Raw genomic sequence first — 22,137 nt, 5'->3', positions numbered from 1 at the left:
TATAGAAAGGGAAAGAAGAAAATGCTAGAACTGACCTGGGAAACATGTGAGGTCTTTTCCTACTGCTCTGCTAAAATCCTTGCTACGAAGCTTAGAAATGTTGATTCGAAAAAATTTACCTTTTTGCCCTGGCCAGTGTTGCTCAGTGGTATTGCCCACTGAATGGTCTTGGGGTTGATTCCCAGTCAAGGGCAGGTACCTGGGTTGCAGGTTTGATCCCTGGCCCTAGTCCAGGCATGTGCAGGAGGCAACCAATGGATGTGTCTTCCTCACACCAATGTTTCTCTCTCTTCCCCTCCCTCCTTCCCTTCCATTCTCCCTTTAAAAAAAACAATAAAAAATAAAAAATCAATGGAAGAAATATCCTCTGGGTGAGGATTAACAAAAGAAAAAAAAAACAAAAAGAAAGATTTAACTTTTTTTTTTTTTACCAAGGCAAATGATTGAATAACACAGATAACAAGTCTTTTTATCAGATGTCGTGTCAATCTAATATTCTAACCCCACCCCCACCCCAACACCCTCTCTCTCTCTCTTTCTCTCTCTCTCTCTCTCTCTCTCTCACACACACACACAGAGTTGGGTTTTTTCCCACTTCTTCGGGGAATAAGAAGAAAATGGACACTTTTTTCAAATTGCAGTGAGATCATTTTACCCTCCCCTGCAGTCCTAGAGCCCAAAGTACTCCCAGAACACAGACAGCGGTGTCAGAAAGGACACCATGTACCATTTCGGAATTCTGAACTCCACCCTGCCTTCCCTCCAACTACATTAAAATCCTAGAGCAGCAATTTTCAACCTTTTTCATCTCGCGGCATACATAAACTAGTTGCTAAAATTCTGGGGCACACCAAAAAATATATATATATTGCCTATCTGACTGAAAAATACATATACTTTTGATTCATTCACAGCAGACAGCTATGGTCTTTTTTAAAAATCTTTATTGTTGAGAGGATTACAGATATCCCCTTTCTTTCCCTCCCCTCCCTCCCCCCCCCCCCCCCCCGTCCCCCTCCACCCAGTTCCCACCCCACCCCAGGCCTTCATCACCCTATTGTCTGTGTCCATAGGTTATGCACATATGCATGTAAATTCTTTGGTTAATCTCTTCCTGCCCTCCCTCCCCTTCCCTCTGGGATTCGTCAAGTCTGATGTTTCCATGCCCCTGGTTCTATATTATTCATCCGTTTATTTTGTTCATTAGATTCCTTGTTCATTTATTTTGATTTTTAGATTCCATTATTGATAGACATGTATTTATTATGTTGGCTGTTGTCTTTTTTTAAAAATCTAAGTGGGGGGCTGGGGGGGGGGGCCGTCAATGTCCCCAACTAAATAGTCAGGTGTTGCATGTTTTAAGAATTCTTGTGGCACACTGGTTGAAAATTGCTGCCCTAGAAAGGCATTTGAATAATATGTTTTCTGGGACTTCTTTGTGCTGCCTGAAAAGTACTTCCTTTTGAAGGAAACGGTTTGGGCACGGGCCATAGTAGCTGTGGAGTGGCGGCGGGAACTGGGACTGTGGTCGCACCCTGGTCACAGCACACCCTCCCCCAGTTTTCAGGCTGCTCCAGCTTTCCTGGAGAAAGTCCTTTCCACGGACTTTACAGCCACACACACACACACACACACACACACACACACACACAGTCTGGCTTCCTTGCTATGGGGGCGGCTTCAGGCGCTCCACCCCCTGACCCTCTGGCCCTGCATGGACCCCACCCCTCACAGTCAGCCCTCCCCACAGAAGCTGGAATCTTTCCACCGGCTCCTGGTGCTGGACTTGTGGCCTCTCACTTGCTTCCCGAGATTTCTTGCAAGGACTCAGACTTGGGTCCTCCTGCCCAGCTCTCCTCCTGCTCTTGCGTGAACCAGTTCAAGCCACCAGGCCACCCAGGGCCTCCTCGTCACTCGCAGCCCGTCCTGGGGCGTTGAAGCACGTTCTGGACTGGAACTCGGGGACAGCGACTTCTTTTTCTGTGCTTCCCCCTTCCACACAAAGGCCTGGTGCAAGGATGGTACGGAGGCTCACGTTAGGTGTCCGGTAACGGTTGGCTGTATAAATTCAAAGTTTCTCACGGCGAGCACAGCCTTGTTTGTTAACATGCTGCACAGAAACTCAGTAAACACGGGTGGTGGTGACTATGACTTTGGATAAGTATCTCCCGGCGGCGTGTTCTCAGAACCCTCCCTCCACCACTGCGAAGGCCGCAGGCAGGTTGACACTCTCAGGAGGCCTGAAACCCCACGCGGCTGCTCTGCCCAGCTGGAGGGCACTGGGGGCCGTTGTTGAGCTTCGAACAAATCCTGGGATTATTTATCATTGAAAATCGGACTCCAAGAGCCTTCAGATCCACGAAGGAGTTTATTATTCTCCACCCCACATCCTTTCCCCTCCCCTCGCCCTCTGCCCTGACAGCCTGCCACACTCCCAGCAGGCTCTCCGGCTCTCTCCGACCTCAGAGCACCTGTGCTTGGCAAGAGGCCGCCTTCCAGGAGTCCGGAATCGCAGACCACCCCGCACGCCACACCTGCCCTCTGACTGGGGTGGAGCAGCAAAGACTGAGAACGGCCAGCTGAGGCGGAAACTGACTCCCTTGTTGCAGGCTCCTCTCAGCAAGGGCCCGCAGCAGAGTCCGGAGAAGGAATGGAGGCCGCTGTGCCTTGGTGGGAGCTCAGTCCTGTTTCCAACCCTCGGGGCCCCCTCTCACCCCACCTCCTCCACTCTCCTGGCCTGGGCCTAACCCTCCCTCCAGCACAGCATGCTCTTAGGCCTCTAACAGGCACACACGGAGGCCAGGTGACCAAAGAGAAATAACAAAGAACATTAGAGCTGGAGAGGCTGGCAAAGGTCTTCTAAGTTCGAGAATGGAAAACTCTGTTAGTTGCAGGGCCCTTTCTTCAAAAGAACCTTACCAGAAAACGCAATGAGCAAAACCAACAAAACCGCAGAGAGGACAGCCCACACTTGTGCCCTCTGGTTTTGCTCCTTCTCCTGAGCCAAGGTGTGTTCACTCCACTCCCCTTCCTCCACCGCCTCCCATGCCAGAGGCCCCTGACGCCTGAGCCCAGCTGCGGTGTGCCATCTAGAGACGGTGTTTATGGAAAGTTGTAGAAGACAGGTGTTCATCAGACTATTCTTTCTTGCAGTTGGTAGAAGCCCAATGCACACAAGCTTCATTCAAATGGAGCTTCACTGGAAGGGTACTGGAGCCCTCACCCACATGTCTGGGCCCTCAGTGCCGGGAAGACCTTCTCTCTCTGTCTCTCCGCCCTCCTTACCTCTACTTGGCTTCATTCTCTCTCATAGAGACAGGATTTCCAGGGGCGACTGAAAACATAGCCTCTGGAACCCTAGATTCCCATCCATCCTCCCTCCCTCCTTAAGTTAGGAAGCCTTCAGCGCTCACTCTTCTTAGATCATTGGAAAGGCCTCTGATTGGCCCACATTCTGTCATATGCCTACCCCTGAACCAATCACTGCAGCCCTTGAGATGAACACATCCCTGAAACAATGCCCTGACCCTAAAGAATAATCCCCACGAGTTCCACTTCAAGACTTACTAGTAGAGAGTGGCCTCGGAGAGCCTTGCAGAGCCCCCGGACCACCCACAGAGGGAGCCATGGACACTGCCCCCTACACAGCCAGAGCTAAACCCCCGCATTCGCTGGGAGCATGTGTGTTGTTTTCCTTTTAAACTTAATTCAACTTGAAAGGCCTCTTCGTCTTATCTTGTGCAAGTGAGCAAGGGAGAGTGTGTTCGTTCCGTGGTGCAATAAATAACCTCTCATTATGAGAAATGTGATGCCTCAGTCCACTAAGCCATTTGGTAACAATAATCTGACATTACAGAAGCTTTTCTGGTGAGACCAGAGATATCTGAGCCACTTCCCTTTTCAAACAACTCTAGCTAATGGCTTTCCCTGCTATTAGTGGACTGAGTCCAAGCTCTCTTTGATTTGTGGTCACTTGATTGGGTCCTGACAGGGGAGGCTGAGCTTTGCGAGGAGGAATGATCGCCTGCGAACACTGCAGGGTGATACAATTCCTGTGGATCCGGAAAGACCACAAATCTGGAGAAACTTAATTCCCCTGGAGAGATGAACATATTTGTAAAGGCTCTTCATTCCTAGGCTGGCCCTGTCCTCACTCTGACAACTCACGTTGGCCCCTCTGCTTCTTCAATTTTCCTGACGCTGGGAATGCTGTCTTGGAGAGGAGGGGGGTCTTCTCCGGTCCTGCTCCACAGAGCCAGCGCCATTTAGAAAATGATCCAGCCGCACAGCCAAGCAAACAGGACAAACCACCATATCCTTAGGCAAAATGCCAGTCCTCCCAGCGTCCCTGAAACCCTGGCTATGAATTTCAAGCTCTGAGTCCAGGGGCCCCAGAGCAATGGCAGCTGGAGGGCAGTAGTGTGTGAGGCCACGGAGTCGACTCTCTCTTACTAATAGGAAGAGAGGCACCATTTTGTACTGCGAAGATGTATGACCACCTGCATGCTTCTGGACTAATCCACAGGCCATTGCGGGGAGATGGGTGTTTGGTACCATTTGACCTAAAAGAGAACAACAGTAGAGCTTGACACCACGCTAGGCATGCGGCACACAGGTTGGGAGAAAGAACACCAGGGCGACAGCATTGGTTTTGACACTGGAGACCTGGTCTCATTCTCCGAACCCTAACAACTCAAGGTTATCTCGGGCTTGGAAGGGACTTTCTTCTTAATAAACTTCCGATCTGGGACTAATTATAGATTTGTAGAAAAGTTACACATACAGTACATAGCTCCCATATCCCCTTCACCCAGTTTCCACTCACGTTAGCATCTTTCATTATCATGCTACATTTGTCAAAATCAGGAAATTAACATTGGTACAGTACCATCCACTGAACTCCAGACATTACCCGGAATTCACCAATTTTTCCGCTAATGTTCTGATCCTGCGTGGAATATAGTCACCATGTCTCTCTGGTCTCCTCTGACCTGTGACCGGTTTTCCGTCTTTCCTTGCTTATCATGACCTTGACCATTTTGAAGGGTACTGGACAGGCATTTCAGAGAATGTCCCTCGATTTGGGGGTTGTCTGATGTCTCAGAACAGACTGCAGTTATGGGGTTTGGGGAATATCCAGCGGTGAAGTGCCTGGGAGGAATTACTTCAAAGAACAGGTAGCTGCCTTCAAACTGAACTGCCTGCAAACCAAATTGTGTTTCGTTTGTTCCATCTGTATTTTTAAGAAATTTTGGGCTGAATTATTTCAATTCAGACTTCCAGCTTCCCTTAAGAAACAGAAAGAGCTGGTGACTGCATGCTTGCCCGGCAGGCACAGGCAGGCGCTAAGAAGCAATGGCCTGAGAGGCCCTCCCTGCTCAGCCACTGGCTGTTGTCCCTCAGCTCCATGGAGACTGGCTGGATCTGACAGGTTGGGAATCCACGAAACCAGGAGATGGCCTTGTTCACAGTAGGCAAACGTGCAAACAAGTCATATGAGCAAAGCGGAAAAACCAGGAGAGACGGAGCCAACTTTGGGCCTGGCCAGTGGGACCCTGGTCAGAGAGATCCTCGGGGACTGTAAGTAACCGGATGGCGTTTGTCATAAGATTATGCAACACTGTGGAGCTGTGGTTCCTGTAATTTGTCTGCCTCAGAGGAACTAGTGTGTATTGATTTTCTCCTGCTGGAGGCAGAATCATCACTTCGGTTTGCCGGTATTGAAAGTGCTCAGGTTTCTGGAAGAAGCTTGGACTGAAGAACTGAAATAGGCATCTCTATATTGGTTTTATTCTTAATAATAGGGAGTGCTGCATGAGATTCATGAGATTCATGAGAAATCGATTTAGTCCCTCCCCTTGCACATCTACTTGACCACTAGCTCTCCATGGAACCATAGCCAGAGAGAGTTGGCACAATTTTCCTGTTTGTCCCATAAAGAGGAGTAGAACAGGAGGGCGGGGGAAAGCATTGACTAATGAAAGAGCCAACAGAATACTGGCTGCTCAAGTAACTCTCTTTGCTTTAGCTCAGATTTGCCTTTTCAGAGGAAATTCCAATATCTAGCTTCATAATTCAAATGCATACGTATCGCTTTTTTAAAGCACCCAGAAAAATCCAAATAGCATTAAAAAGTCCAAAATTAGAATATGCTCTTGAGGTCTTTGCCCAAAACACAGCACCCCACATTCCTGGTCCTTTCCTCTCTCCTGCTCCGATACCATTCTTGTGCCCATAGCAACATCACACACACACACACACACACACACACACACACACACACACACACACACGGCATTTGCTATCTCAACACTTCTGAAAACTTCCTCTTGTTTGAAAAGCTAAGGAAGTAGGAGGGGCTACTACTCCTGAAGTAGGAAACAAGATTCGCTAAATGAGCATGATGGTCTCTTTGACCCATTCTCTCAGCAACAATAAAAACGCAGCCACAGTTCAATTTAAGCAAACACCTAAATTAAAATTCAGATTTGCCGTATAGAAAACATTAAATTAATATTAAATCCATTCAATAGTCTCTTTTTTAAAGCATTTGGAGTAGAATTCCTTTACTTAACAAGCTTCTCTCTCAACTATTCCAGAAAATGTTTTCACAGATTTGATAGCACAGGTACCAAGTGTTCCATAAACAATGAGCACCATGCAAAACCAGATTCTAGTTTCCTTCAAAAGCTGAACTAAGTAAGTTTTAATTGGCTACATCTGAAATGCTAAGCGGCCACAAATGATTTGGATAAACGGATTTCCTCTGCCCCCTGCTGTATTCTAGGTAAATAACAAGACTTCCCAATTTAGCCTCAGGAGAAAGTCAAAATTGGCCCATACTACTAGCATCCTTTCCTAGCATATAAAGACTTTGTCTGTGACTCACCGTTGCATCTCAGCATATAACATACATAGCTGGAATAGAGTCGGTGTCTCAGTGCCAAATGATGGGCATACAGGTACGTACACATTCTTAGTTAGAGTGGATGGTCAGGGACTTTGGCTACAGTATGAAAATATAAGACAACTGGGGAAAGTTGAAGGCTTATTGGATATTTGATATTGAGTAATATTTTATTCTTTTAGAAGTGATGAGTATTGTAGCTGCTAAAAATAAGTCCTGATGGTTTACGGATACATATTGCGGTATTTATAATTGAAATGAAGTATCTGAGATTTCCCTAAAAATAATTAAATTGGGGGTGGGGAGAGACATGTGGGAGTATATAAATGAAACCAGATTGGCTATGTGCTGATAACTATTTGAGTGGTGGGTACATGCCAGATCATTACACGGTTCTCTCTCCTTTTATATTTGAAAAATCTTCATAACCATGTCTTTAAATATCTTAAGGACATTTTCATTAAGTCCTGATTTAATCTGTGCCTGGCACTACACTTCCTTAATCAAGAGAAACACAGTCGGTAAGTGCGCACACAATGACACCAAAAACAGCCCAGAGGTAGGATCCTGACCTTTTACACAGACATGGCAGTAAGCACAGGAAAGGTCTTGACGGCTCATACCAAATAGTTACCTGCAAGGTGGACAGGAAAAAACTCACTTCTTACTTAATATCTGTTTTTAAATGCATTATTACAGGCGATTTTCACCTTCCGTATTAACAGCATCTTGTTTTCTCCATCTTCTGGTGCTTTTCCTAACACAGCCAAGACGGCTTTCACCTTGCTTTAGGGACATCACTCATCTGTATCTGAAACTTCGTATGGATTCTCACAGTTCCCCAGCCATCTCACAGTACTGTGGTGAGTATAAAGGTGCTGATGTATGTGGGGGTGCTTTACTGCGCCAGGCAAAGGCTGTGATCCCCACTCCTAACCCTTTTTATGCATGCCTTTGGGTAATTTTGATCTAGTCAACTGCTAATTTGAGTTCTGATGAGCCCTAAGACATGAAACTACACGAGCATAGTAGTTGTATTGCACTGAAATATGTCAAGAATAGATCAATTCCTGTCTAAACTCCAGCAAACTGCAAATCTAAAGCAGACACTCCTAGATCTGGTACATGACTTCGGTAGAGGCAGTGGCAACTCGGTCCTGCTTGGGAAAGCCCTAATTTAGCTTGGTTTGCCCAGGGGCCAACTGCAAGGCCTCCCCATGACAGAGGCTCCAGGTGCACTCTAAGCGACAGTCATCTGAGCAGCAAACCGGGCCTCCTGGGAAGGTGGTGGCCAGGAGCACAGCTGCCAGCTCTCCAAACGGGTTTTCATCACCACCCCACATCTAGGACACATGGAAAAACACGCAGGCGCACAGGCCAATGCTGGTCGGTGTGGGGATTCGGGCCATGAATGAAACTGCTGAAACCTGCCTGAAAGTGTCTCCAACTGACACCAGCTACCCATGCTAGCAGATACGCAGCTAGTCAAAAAGCCAATTCCCTAGTTAAAAGGACTGCTTAAAGTGACTTTCTGAAAGGCCATTTTGAATACTTACATAATGGACCACTAACAGCAACATCACAGTGTTTGCTGGTATATTTTTAATAGGTTCTTAACCAAGGCCTAAGCTTATTTTTAATCCCATAATGATGAAATAATGTAATTAACAAGAACAGCCCTCACACTACAAGGGTAAAGTCCCTCCCCTGTCCAATCCGGAAGTAAAATAAGTGAAGTAAGTCCAACTCAGGGTTCTTTGAAAACGTAACCCTCGAAATGAAATACTGATTTTTGATTCTACAAAGATGATGTTCACTGAAGCAACTAGCTATCTTCATGAGAAATGTGTAAGGGATGCTTATAACAGGGTCACAAATGAACTGCCTCTTCCACAAAAGTAAATTGTCATTTTTTTAAATATATTTTTTATTGATTTCAGAGAGGGAGAGGAGAGACAGAAACATCAATGATGAGAATCACTGACCAACCGGGAATCGAAATGTGACCTCCTAGTTCAGCCGTGGGCAAACTATGGCCCGTTTGAAATGAATAAAACTAAAAAAAGAAAAAAGACCATACCCTTTTATGTAATGATGTTTACTTTGAATTTATATTAGTTCACACAAACACTCCATCCATGCTTTTGTTCCGGCCCTCCGGTCCAGTTTAAGAACCCATTGTGGCCCTCGAGTCAAAAAGTTTGCCCACCCCTGTGCTAGTTCATAGGTCCACATGCAACCACTGAACCACTCTGGCTGGGCCAAATTATTTGCCTTAACTAGGAAGATAAATCACTTGTCCTAAATTATTTTTTTTAATCCTCACCCAAGAATATTTTTCCATTTATTTTTAGAGATAGAAGGAAGGGGTAGTCAGAGAGAAAGATCAATGTGAGATGCATTGTTTGGTTGCCTCCCGCACGTACCCTGAACCAGGGCCAAGGACCAAGCCCACAACCAAGGTATGTGCCCTTGACTAGAATTGAACTTGGGACCCTTCAGTCCTCAGGCTGATGCTCTATCCACTGAGCTAAACCAGCTAGGGCCTAAACTATTTTTGTAAAAACCCACCTTGTAATATAGATTACTAAAAAAAAATTGTATCACAGAAAATGTACTACACTGAAGTTATTTCAGTCAACAGTTTATCTTTAACCTCTTTTATTGCTTTTTGCTTAAAAATGTTCAGAATCTTCCAGCTGAAATCAGTGTGTTCTTGGAATCCTTTATAGAAGTAATCGTCTCTAGAGAAAGCACACTCCTTCCAACAATACTAAAAAAATCCAATGGTCTAGATTTCACAGCCCTTTAGTTTAGGAAGGAGTAAGCTATGTGTCTTTAATTTCAGAAGAACTGCTATTCTACAACAAACTTTTTATTTTTTTCATTCATAAAAACAGTCCACAGCATTCATAAAACAGGGTAGTCGAAGAAATAAAAAGAGACACTTTTCAGGTGGATTCTTTATGTTTAAGAACAGATGAGTTGGTAGCAATTTAATACAGATGGAAACAAATACAATCCATAGAAAAACAGGAGTTGAAAGGGGGAGGAAATAATACCAACCAAGATAAACTTAGAGTTTTCAGGCATGCAATTCAATATCTGAATTTTCTTCACTTAAAAACCAAAGTAGGTGCTTTAACAGGTGTCCTAAAAGAAAGCTACAAAAATATTGCAAATGTTAACCTTACATATATCACACACACACAAAAAATTAATAAATCCTGAGCTACACCCAGGCTAATCACAACAAGTTCTCCCTATCCAAGACAGACACAGAAAAATAACTTTTTACAAGCTTAGCTTAAAGGTACAGTACCTTAGAGCTCTCACTTGGGTGTTTCCTGCTCATGCTCTTTTCAATATAAACAAATGTGATTTATGTAATGGAATACATACTTGAAGAATTCCTTAAAGAAAGAATCACAAGTTTCATTTTATATATACAACAAATTTTTAATTATGTACTGAAAATAAATTACAGGAAATAACTTTAAAATGCAACAGAGAACAAAGTCACAATAAACATTCCCATTGGATTCCCTTGGGGGTGAGATTGCAGTGCTCAAGGAAGATAAATATCACAAATATATCAAAAACTTCAAATAGTTTATGCATTCACACACCGACGTGAGCCACAAACATTCCTTCACAGGGACTGTACTTATTAGCCTACCACAGAACCAGATTTTGCCATAAACTACAAAACTTTTAATACAAAATTGTTATTTATATATTTATATTTCATATACATGCCCTATCTGTGAGTTTAGAAAATAAAAGCTACACACTGTACAGACACTCTTAACTCATAGCTGTAGGCAACATTTTTGGATGGAATTCCTCCCCCAATAAAATTAATGGCATATTTTATGTACATGAAGGCTAAACTGCATGACAGTTCAGATTCCCAGATATGCATCTCCTTTTAGGGCAGGTTTATAAATTTCAAAAGGCAAGACAAATGTACACCTCAGAATCACTTTCTTAGCTACAAGAGTTGTCATGTAATTTCTGTGAAGTTTCTGATACATGCATTTATGTAATACTGGTATTGAAGGCAGTAAAGCAATATATACTTTTAATGTAGTGGCTCAATAAAGGCTTCATTGTCATTCCAATCTGATTCTTTATACAGTGATTCATAGCTTCTTTAAAAATTAAAATTCAATGGGACACTGTTAGAGAGACTCTAAATAGATTTCTTAAAATATTTCCCTGAAATATCCTTTTACATAAAACAAATTTCACTAACATTAGCTTAAGTAAAAAGGAAAAGAAAGATTTAAAAACATGGCACAAATGTGCATGATAAACTAATGCTCCTCAGCCAATTTCCATGCCTTAGGAGCCATGAACAGAATGCTTAAAACCAACCAACAATTTTCACACTCTGTGGCAGCCATCTGTGAAGCCAGTTGTACTAAACTACTTCTACAGTTGATTGTAAACTTTGGTTTATTTGTATTTGAGTTCTCATTGTACAGCAAGCATGAACAAGAGGGAGAGTGGAGTCCATGAGGAGATGAACTGTCAGTCTGTCTTTAACCGGGCATGATGAGACACCTGGTCAGTCAGGCCTGCTTTGATAGAGTTTGTTACAGACTGCCTTATGTTTTCCTCCATCAAATTATCACCCAGGGGCTTCAATACCTGTGGTATGAGAAATGTGCAAAACAAATAAAAACATGAGGTAAAAAAGGAGTTACACATAAAAATAGATATAAAAATTCAATTCAAAGCAATGAAGAAAATAATCAGAATGTGGAAAATAAAAAGATGCTTCTCCCAAAAAAAAGTTATGATGCTATAAATAATGCAGTTAGACATTTTTTAATGCAACAAAAATCACTTTCCTCTTATTCAAACCATTTACAATTCCTATGAGATGGATGTGCAATTCCATACCCTATTTGCAGCATCAAATCTGGTATGTACACAGCATTTATGCAGACCGGCCCAGACGGTCCTGCTTATTGTCCTACATGTATAAGTGTGAACACTTCAGATAGAGAAAAAAGTTTAAAATACTGTCTAATTTTTCTTCTTGTTATTGTTGGATGGCAGTCTCTGTCGCTGTGCTGATGAAAGAGCACGATGAACCATTCGGCGTCTAGTAACTTCAAACAGTTTGGAAAACACCTAAAACATGGAGTGATTTGTTAGGAGAATCACTGAGTGCCTGTAAGTTAGCATTTAAGACTACAGGAATTTGAGACTGTGTAGGTTTCTCACCTTCCTGGGACTCCTCTGAAGCAACAGAAAAGAGAAATGCAAAATAAAATTTAGACAAGTTTTGTTGACACAGCACAGACCTTCTCTGACTAATGATCCCCTTACCTCAACTACACTTAAAATAAGTTCACCCACTTGAGATCCTTCCATTTAACTGTTTTGTAATAATGGCACCTCTAAAATCTTAAGAATCAATGCTGTATAGAAGATGACTGGTTTTCAAAAGAAGACATTGTACAATTATTGAAATTCTTGTTGCAGAACATTAGTAATGGTCCAAAATTTTAAAGTGGATAACACTTTTTAAAAAAGTGAAGTTGTAATAGCTTTTAATCCATCTTCTATTAGAAGGTATCAAAGGAATGTGAAGAGCCAGACTTTTAAGACAAAAATTTAAATTTAACAAATATCCGAACATAAGCTTCCGAATCGGACCTGAATAAAAATGAGCGTTTCTCTAAAGAATAAATTCAAAATCCAAATTAGTATAGTGGGTCACTTTATAAAATAACAGTATTACAAGAAAAGTCACCACCCAATCAACTTTCTTTAAAAAAAAAATGGTTTACTTCTTCAGTCTTTGCATTTAAAGCCAAAACCAATGTGGACCTGCATATTCTACATCTTCAATTAAGCCCAATCCTTCATTGGCCCAGAAATGATAGCTGAAAATGCCTATTTTACTGTCCACCAGTAATAACTGTAGCTTTCATTCTGGTCCTCGACATGGTGCTAAAGTATTTCATGATGATCATCACTTTAATGACAACATCCTTAAATGCAATTTTCTGTACATAGGAAATTCTAACATACAGTTGGCCAATATATAACATAGCTTGCCTTAGTAGAAACATGTCAGGTCCGACTTTGATTTCTGGGTGAAGTAAAGATTATGATTAACAGTTGGTTCTCTGTAGTGCTTTGCTTTGTTCATCAGTATTTCCTTGGTACGGAGGTCAAACAAAGGGTTTTTTTGGTGTAAGAAATCACTATTGGATTGTTCCTTGTAGTATATCAGCAAATCACCACTATCTTCATGATAGGCAACGAAGACCTGAATGCCACCTAACATTTTCGCTGGAATATATGCATGCATTGGTTCTTGCCAATATTAGTAAGAAACTTCTTTTGCTTTCCTAAAGTACTGAACTTCCAAACTTCTTTTCCTTACCTTCGTAACTCTTTCACCGATTACATTTCCTCTTCTCAAAGAAAGAAATCCTTAAAGACTTGCCCTGCCCACTGTTTGGCAGTTAGGCCTATGATTAAGAATCTGTCCAAAGGATATTACAGATTTAAGCCAACCAAAACACTCTCCCATTCACACTTTATATTCAGATTATACATCCAAACAAAACAGAAAAATCCTTTTGACATTTTGTGTATAAAAGAAAAGTAGGTGCCAAGTATTGTGTGGGAGGAGGGGGAGTCACAGGGATGAGATTAGTCACTGAAAATCAAAAGACAGATACCAACCTGTTCCCACAGTGTTTCAGCAAGCTGATCAATCATTGTTCCAATTTCTCTGAACTCCCCAGAGTATTTAACATATGCCCAAGTACAAAGAGATGTCAGTGCCAAACCCATGACCAGGTTACACAAGACGGCTATAGAGTTTAGACCGATGAAGCCAGTCAGTCCTGAGATTATATACATAGCAAACATGACTGCAAACAGTGTGGCAGGTGTACGAGCAGCATAGAAGATATTTTTGCCATCGTTGTGCTTTATGAAATTTGCATAGGTTTCTTCGATTTCAGCTTCAAGCTGGTCCTGATAACGACGGCAGAAATCATCTCCACCCATTTTTTTAATTGAACGAAACTGTTTAATTGCCACTTCCTTGAGATCCAGATGTTTTCGTTCCAGATCTGAAGGTGCAATGTAAGGCTTGTCTCCACCACATACCTGTACAGACACAATTACAGTACAAAGGTTACATGCTAGAAATACTTCACACTTGAAAGTTCCCTACTCATAGTGTCGTCTCAAAAAGTCAAACCACTTACATGGTTTAATTTTAAATTTCTTCATTATGTCTCACACATAACCATAACCTACTTATTTATAACCTGTATGTTTAACTGACTCGGGCAAAATAAATTTTCCAAATATAACTAATACAAGACAAAAATAATTACATTGAAATTTGAACCTGACTTCACTTGACCCACCAAAACACCATAAGAGTACAAAAGACTACTGGCAAGGGAGTGGAAAAAAGATAATAAATCAAAAAGGTACTTTAATGTTCAAATTAGTAAGCTTAGCATAGAAATTGCTAGTGCCCTTAAGCTAGTGTTAATTACATTAGAAGCTATTAATTAACAGCACTATGAATCATGTGTCATAAAATATTCCAGTATGGTTTGTGTAGTAACTTACTACCCATCTCTTGCACTCTATGTGAATTATTTTGTTAGTTTATTTCCAGCAGAATTAGATAACAGAGAATTAGGAAATGATATAAAATAACATTGTATAAGGAGTACAATTTACTTCAATTATTTTACATAATAAAAATCTATCTTACTCTTTTTAAATTTTAGTTACAAATTTAAATTTAAATTTTAGTTACAAACCTGTTCCATATTTCTGCAATAAATCTCTCTTGCTCCTGCTACTGCAGCAAGATTATTAGCTTCAGCTGTTGCCTAAAACAATAAAATGTGCCAATTTTATGCAAAAAAAAACTGATGACTCTATAAATTCTGATCAACACAGTAAGTTATATACAATAAAGAAGTCTGAAAATGAACCAGAGAAAATATTATCAACTTCTGGTTTTCCTTTTCAATGAAACACTAGTATAAAGAATACAGTAACGCTCTTTCTAGCTTCTAATAGAACTGTCTGCCTAATTTTATTTTGCTTAGGTTTGTTAAAATGGGTTTATAGAAAATACCACATACTAGTATGCTCAGGAAATTATAGGCAATTAGATGGACACAAACCTAAAATGCATCAAGTCTCCAGATGTAAAGAATCAAGTATTACCCAATATGGTTCTCTCTCTCATAATCAATATTACACAAGGGATATTTTTAAATGCACAAAACTGCTTATTGGGTGAGTTTTATGAGAAAATACTATGTAGTCCACCATAAAGTGGAGAAATTGCCTGAGATAGCATTAGAAGTAACTCTAAATCATTAATACAAAAAGAAAATAAGACTTATTTCAAACAACATTCACTGTCAAAGATGCAGAGGAAAGGAGAAGTGTGGTCCAGAGGCCCATTTTAAGCTAGCTTCTGCAACAGAAATGTTCCTACACTTTCTGAGCAACTAAAGGGAAGGCACTGAGGATTCTTATTTCTGGTGGCCTATCTGTGTGCAAGGTCTGCGATCTGTAGTTACCAAAAACTTCAGGACCCATGACAAGTACTGATTTAAATATCTGATATTTATATGCATGCAAAGAAGCACCACCCCATTTACAGCATTTACTAGTATCTCTAAAGCAAAGATTTTTTTCTCTTTCACAAATACATACATGTACGACGCACACACTACCTGAAGCATGGACTTTGGATGTGGAAGTTCCTCTCCTTGATAAATTTTAATGTAAGCCTAAAAATATTGAAGACTTGTTATATTGATAGGTTTCCAAAAGAAAGAAAAATCATAATATAAATATAAAAACAATCCACACTATTAAAAGCCTAGACTTTAAAAATCATCCAGTCTCATTCCAACAAAATTAACCCTATGCTCAACATTAAATATATTTTTTTTAGTTGATTTCAGAGAGGAAGGGAGAGGGATAGAGAAATAGAAACATCAATGATGAGAGAAAATTACTGATCGGCTGCCTCCTGCACACCCCCTACTGGGGATGTGCCCTTGGCCAGAATCAAACGTGGTAAATGAAAAGTCAGCAGACCAATGCTCTAACCACTTACACACACCGGCTAGGGCTCAACATTATTAAATGCCTATGTTGCTAAATAATATCCTAGAGAAATGTTTCTAAATATAATTCCAATGTGCATAAAAGTTATTTCTCATATTCCAAAGTTATATATAAAATGCCATCCACTTTATTAAAAGAAACACATAATTCTCCACTACCAATGTTTCAACTAAATATGTTAGAAAACATAATTCAGTATTTTACTTAGACCAGCTTAAATACTCTCTCAGTTTAAGAAAAAAAGAATTATGTACTTGTGGTTTAAGAGTAAGGCGGCAAGATGAGAGTTTTTAGTAAGTCCATATAGGAATCTTTCATCTCAACTTTCTATTGACTAAATTAAGTCATAACTAAACAAAGATAGTATGTATAAAATGACCAAAAATATACTCTTAGTTAACTGTGTTTTCCCTTCCACTTATCCATAACTACTATGAATAAATAAAGGTCTTGCTTTGTCTATCAAGCTATAAAATTTTGAAAAGAACAGAGGAAAAAAATACTACAAATAATTTACTTGCGCTCAGAAACCAGTTCTGATACTTTCAGCGGCTCTTATCAAGTCCTCAGAACTCTGAGAGAAGGCTTTTGTAAGCGCTCAAGATGGAGAATTATGCTCCCAATCCCTACTGTCATTCACAAATGACAGTGGTATTACAATACAGTGAATGGTTCTTCTCTCCATATCAGAGCTGGAGAACAAGTAGGATAGTTCTGTAAACAAAATCACTGTCCAGAACAGGGGTGGGCAAACTTTTTGACTCGAGGGCCACAATGGGTTCTTAAACTGGACCGGAGGGCCGGAACAAAAGCATGGATGGAGTGTTTGTGTGAACTAATATAAATTCAAAGTAAACATCATTACATAAAAGGGTACGGTCTTTTTTTTTTTAGTTTTATTCATTTCAAATGGGCCGGATCCGGCCCGCAGGCCATAGTTTGCCCACGGCTGGTCCAGAAGATACAAGGTGTCTGCTAGAATGTTAAATAACCTTAAATGATGACATACCAAATTCAAGGCAGATATTATACTTTTGCTTTAAAATAAATTTCTTATACATATGTCAGCTACATTTCTAGCTTAAGCAAAGTCATTTAATGTGAGAGTTTTCCTACCTTAAAATATTCTACAAGATCCCTGCAAGTGACTTTAGATCCACTTATCTCTTTTTCCACCAAATTCTCAGGGGCAAGCAGCAATGGCACCAGATTTCGAAGCTCTCGTTTAAAGTCTTCATCAATGTCTAGTGGACGTGAAATCAGTCAATATATTAGTCCAGAAAAGCTAAGAACTACCCATTGATAAGAGCTCACAAAGTTCTATTTCATGAAATAAGAGTTAACAGTATCTATTACTTAAGTAGATTAACTTTAAACTCATCCAAACATGTCATATCCTAGAAAAAAATATAGCACCCCCAACACTTCCCCTCACACCCCAAGAATTCTTTCAGTCAAATAATAAAGTGTGGACTACACAAACAAATCCCACATTAAGAATTAACTAAACCAGTGGTCAGCAAACTGCGGCTCTTTGGCCCCTTGAGTGTGGCTCTTCCTAAGCCTTAGGAGTACCCTAATTAAGTTAATAACAATGTACTCACCTATATAGTTTAAGTTTAAAAAATTTGGCTCTCAAAAGAAATTTCAATCCTTGTACTGTTGATATTTGGCTCTGTTGACTAATGAGTTTGCCGACCACTGAACTAAACTATCCCTTTCAGAAGGCAAATAATTCAAAAATTTGTATTAATTGTTAAGATTTTTCCCAGCCATACTGTAAAAGTTTCATCAATCTTTAAGCCTTTTTCCATCATTCTCAAAATAATCCAAAAACAAACATAATGAAGTTATACTACCACCCCTGAAAAGGAGAGACTTAAATCTGGTTGCATCAACAGAATACACTGGTAAAGCTTTATAGCAGAAAGCAACCAGATGAAATACTGAAATGTTCTCAGCCTTCAGAACTTTTAGGACATCAGTGCTGAGCAACAGACCACATTATAAAATGTTAATCAGTATGATAGCTGTTTGCAAAAAAAACAATGAAAAACTAGAAAGACCACACAGAGCATTATGATCACATCATTAACAATGCATTAAAATGTCCTCCAGTATCAAACACAAAATTTAAGGAATCATGTATTTTTAAAAACTTTCAGCCCCTAAAAAAATAAGTTCTGATTTTAGCAAGAATGGGAATTCCCACCTTTCAATCTCCCATCAAAACTAGGATTAGTTGCAACTTTAAGACCAGGATGTGGTAAAAGGAAGCAACCAAGATTTGAGAAACAATTGTGAATGTGCTTCCTTACATTCTGTAGCTCTTCATGCTGATTTTGCTTTACCTGAGGACAGAAGGAGACAGAATGAAGGTGCAAATAGGAGCAAAAAACTTTTTAAAGAAAACACACACATACTCAATGCATGCACACTTAACTCAGATACTATTCCAGATAGGTGTTTGACAACATAAAATTTTACTAAAGATCCATTTCTGACCACTTTGGTAAGACCCCACTTCGTCTTAAACCAGAAAAGATTGTTTTTCCCCCCTATGTTAGCTGCCAAGGACATAAAAAAAAATAAAAAATTAATAATTAATCATAATATCTAACACCAGAATAACAAATCATGGTTGAGATTTATAAACCAGGTAATAAATTAAGAATCTGCCTTTAAAGTACTGACAATGGCAAAGATAAAAACAAAGTATTAACCTCCCTACAAATAAAAGGGTCAAATAATAGCTAAAGTGAACCGCTCTAGCACAGTCCAAAAAACCTTAGAAATTTGTTAGGATTTCAGCTCTCAGTCCCAGTGATTTTTTACGATTAATGCTAGTTATCAATGTTTGGGGAAGAGAGATTGTTCAGTATTTCCTGGAAGAAAATCTTAACTTTAGATTTTTAATAACTACTTATCCCAATATAACTTCTCAAAAATCACTCTAAAAAACATACCAAAATACACCAGTCATAATCAATAAAACCTGGAAATTACCTAAATCACTATCAAAAGTAGAACTGAAAAATCATTGTTTATTCATACAATGGAATACTGCAGAGCAATGAGAATAAATGAATAAGCTACATGCAACAGTATGGATTAATCTCAGAAACATATTAATGGACAAAAGAAGCTATTCACAAATACATACTGTATATGATTCCCTTCGTAAAACGTATAAAAACAAAGCCAGTTAGAGGTCAGGATACCAGTAGAGGGTTTGTGGCTGGGGAAAGGGTGGGTGTCAGTGGATGGAGGTGGGTGATTCAGGATGCCAATAACATGGTGACTATGTTTAATCTGTACAAAGTCATCAAGCTGCACACTGATGGTTTTAAGCACTTTTCTATGTCACTTCAGTAAGACACTAAAAATCCCTCTTGGCTTTGAAGTACATAATTCTCAGTTTAGGTAGTATGCCTCATGTGCTGTGTGTTAATTTCTTCTGAACAAACCAGAGAAAATTCTTGATGACTAAAATGATCTCCAACAGTAGGGTCTAAAAACAAAAATGCCTTTCAAATAATCCAAGATTGAGGAGCTGGTTTTAATCTCATTTTAGAAATAAGACAACTATAGTGTACCCAAAGTTTATTAATGTGGTTGAGAAACTAAATGTGTCATCACATAGGCAAAGAAAATTGTATTAATCAAGACAGAACCCTCTCCCTTATGAATAAAGGGACCTTTATGTATCTTTTGTGTATGTGAGTGGATGGGTAGTATCTGACATAAGGGTTTCCCAAATAATGCCACGGAGAGTACCTGTAGGAATAAAGGATCATGTTGGCGAGGTTATTTTCCAGGAATGCCTTGGTGTGGCATCTGCATGGGCCAGGAGACTGGATATTTGGGTTGTAGTCCAGTTATCAATAATTAGTTGAAGTGATCAAAAGCAAGTCACTTTTCTGGGTTCTAGTTTTGTATTTTTTTTTTTTAAGAAGACTGAACTAGATGATATTTAAGATCCCTTTCTAGCTCCATATGCTGTCATTCTATGAGACAGTATTCCTTGGAGAGATGGCCTCACATCATCTGTGCTCAGTGCATGCACATTACATTATCCAGTCTATTCCAAATGATCAGAAGATCAGCTGGGCCAGAGAGGAGCATGCATGCAATCTATGTAGGTAAGTAAGTCATTGTCCTCTTTTCACCAATTATGTGTGGAGTCATCTGGGCTAATTGGGATACTCAATTTATTCCAAGGATACCTAGAGATTGGTAGTCTAAGCAGCAGTCCAGGCAGCCCACTCCTTCACCTGTCTTGGCGCTTACACTAAGTGGGGCTTACCTGCAATCTCTTTTCAAGGAATTGTTTTCCACCTTCCAAACCATATGAATGTTCATAAGGGTAACTCCAATCTCGAATCAAAAACATTAATGTCTATACACAGGGGGGAAAAGAAATCATTTTTACAAAATTTTACAAAAAAAGCCACTATTTTAACAATTGAAGCCAAATAAGGCCCTAAACCAGTGATGGCGAACCTTTTGAGCTCGGCGTGTCAGCATTTGAAAAACCCTAACTTAACTCTGGTGCCGTGTCACATATAGAAATTTTTTGATATTTGCAACCATAGTAAAACAAAGACTTATATTTTTGATATTTATTTTATATATTTAAATGCCATTTAACAAAGAAAAATCAACCAAACAAATGAGTTCGCGTGCCACCTCTGACTCGCGTGTCATAGGTTCGCCATCACTGCTCTAAACAATCCTTATAAAAAACTGTAGTATTAAATAGTTAATACTGGTCATAGTTATATCAAGGGCCTACCTAAACTAACACTCCCAGACCATATACCACCAAACAATTGCCACCATTTGAGAACTTCACTATGTTTAAAGAGCCACCACAAGCAATACTGCAGGTTTTTTAAAATTAATTCCCCACCCAAAATGTGACAACCAAAAATGTCTCCAGACACTGGCAAATATCCCGTTAGTGATAAAAATACCCCAACTCAGAAAAAAATGAAACAGAACCAATAGAGTGTAGTTCATCCATATGCACAAAATGAGCCTATAACGTGCCCAAGTATTTCATAAAAGTGATCACTTGAGCCAGACAAGACTGAGGCAGAACTGTTTTTAATAAATCTCTGTCATGAACGGGCTCCAGAGGAGCAAGCAAAGCAAATACTTCTAAAATAACTCCACCCAGATTAATTCTGACAATATTCTGTCATTTAAAAAACATGGGGATAAAAGAGCAGAAGGGGGGAGAAATAGAAGTAATACTCTATGAAACCAAAATAAAAAACAGGATTAACCTCAACTTGCAATACACCACACCAAAGAAGCCTATACTATTTTGTAGTAGTTTATCATGTTAAAAGAAATTTAAGTGACTATCTTAAGCTTTAGAATTAAATAACACCTAATTAAGAATCTATAGTCATTTGTTCTATTTCCTACTAGTATTTGGCTAGCCTACAATTAATAAGTTGGTGATAACATTAACATAAATTAATATCAATTCTGCTGAATCTATTGCTAAAAATGAGTTTGTTGTAATGACCTGTTTTCAGTTACAAAATAAGATGACTTGATAGCTGTACATAGGTAACTTTTAAAAAATGATAAAATATTTATTTACCTGAAATGGTTTCTGGTAGATTTCTTCCATTGCAAGCCTGCCATACTCTGTAAATAACTATTAAATTAAGTTATTTTAAATAATGCCTCCAAAGAGATTGAAAGAAGACATCTCTAAAACTGTTTTACAACAGACCACTCACTAGATGTCAGATATCATTTGAAAGCCACGCATTTAATTTTCTAACAGACTGGGTGGGTATATATTAAAATTTAATTAATAAAAAGTTTAATGAATAAGAAGTCATACATCAGTTTAAAATCATGCAGTATTAAATCTTCTTACAATGTTATAGGCTTTTAGGGGTAAAGTCACAATAAAGTAGGAATTAATTTTTCAATACGTGGACATACATTAAGTCTTACGTACTTGCAAGTGCTGAAGATCATCTTCTTGAATATTCTGAGACAAATTATATACCTATCAAAACAAAATTGTTTTTACTGGTATTTTATTTTGA

The 22,137-nt window shown here is 39.6% G+C and overlaps 1 protein-coding gene across 3 annotated transcripts in view; it reads right to left on the bottom strand.

Annotated features, from left to right (window-relative positions):
- Positions 1–9,859: 9,859 nt before the first annotated feature.
- Positions 9,860–22,137, bottom strand: part of ATL2 (atlastin GTPase 2) — a 50,803-nt gene continuing 38,525 nt past the window's right edge. The window contains exons 5-14 of one of the 3 annotated variants that reach the window (XM_081101274.1): positions 22,047–22,097; positions 21,678–21,734; positions 20,367–20,459; positions 18,273–18,411; positions 17,177–17,304; positions 15,661–15,717; positions 14,728–14,799; positions 13,622–14,053; positions 12,146–12,160; positions 11,855–12,052 (exon numbers count right to left, since the gene is read on the bottom strand). In XM_081101274.1, the coding sequence (XP_080957400.1) occupies positions 11,945–12,052; positions 12,146–12,160; positions 13,622–14,053; positions 14,728–14,799; positions 15,661–15,717; positions 17,177–17,304; positions 18,273–18,411; positions 20,367–20,459; positions 21,678–21,734; positions 22,047–22,097 (1,152 nt within the window). In that variant the 3' untranslated portion in view covers positions 11,855–11,944. Of the gene's footprint in view, positions 11,564–11,728; positions 12,053–12,145; positions 12,161–13,617; positions 14,054–14,727; positions 14,800–15,660; positions 15,718–17,176; positions 17,305–18,272; positions 18,412–20,366; positions 20,460–21,677; positions 21,735–22,046; positions 22,098–22,137 lie in introns of those variants that run through there. The other 2 variants (XM_081101272.1, XM_081101273.1) reach the window with 2 other exon arrangements.

The sequence above is a fragment of the Myotis nattereri genome, assembly GCF_964212035.1.
Source record: "Myotis nattereri genome assembly, chromosome: 10".
Taxonomy (NCBI): domain Eukaryota; kingdom Metazoa; phylum Chordata; class Mammalia; order Chiroptera; family Vespertilionidae; genus Myotis; species Myotis nattereri.
The sequence above is the reverse complement of the archived record's forward strand: the minus strand, read 5'-3'. Positions and strand labels throughout refer to the sequence as shown.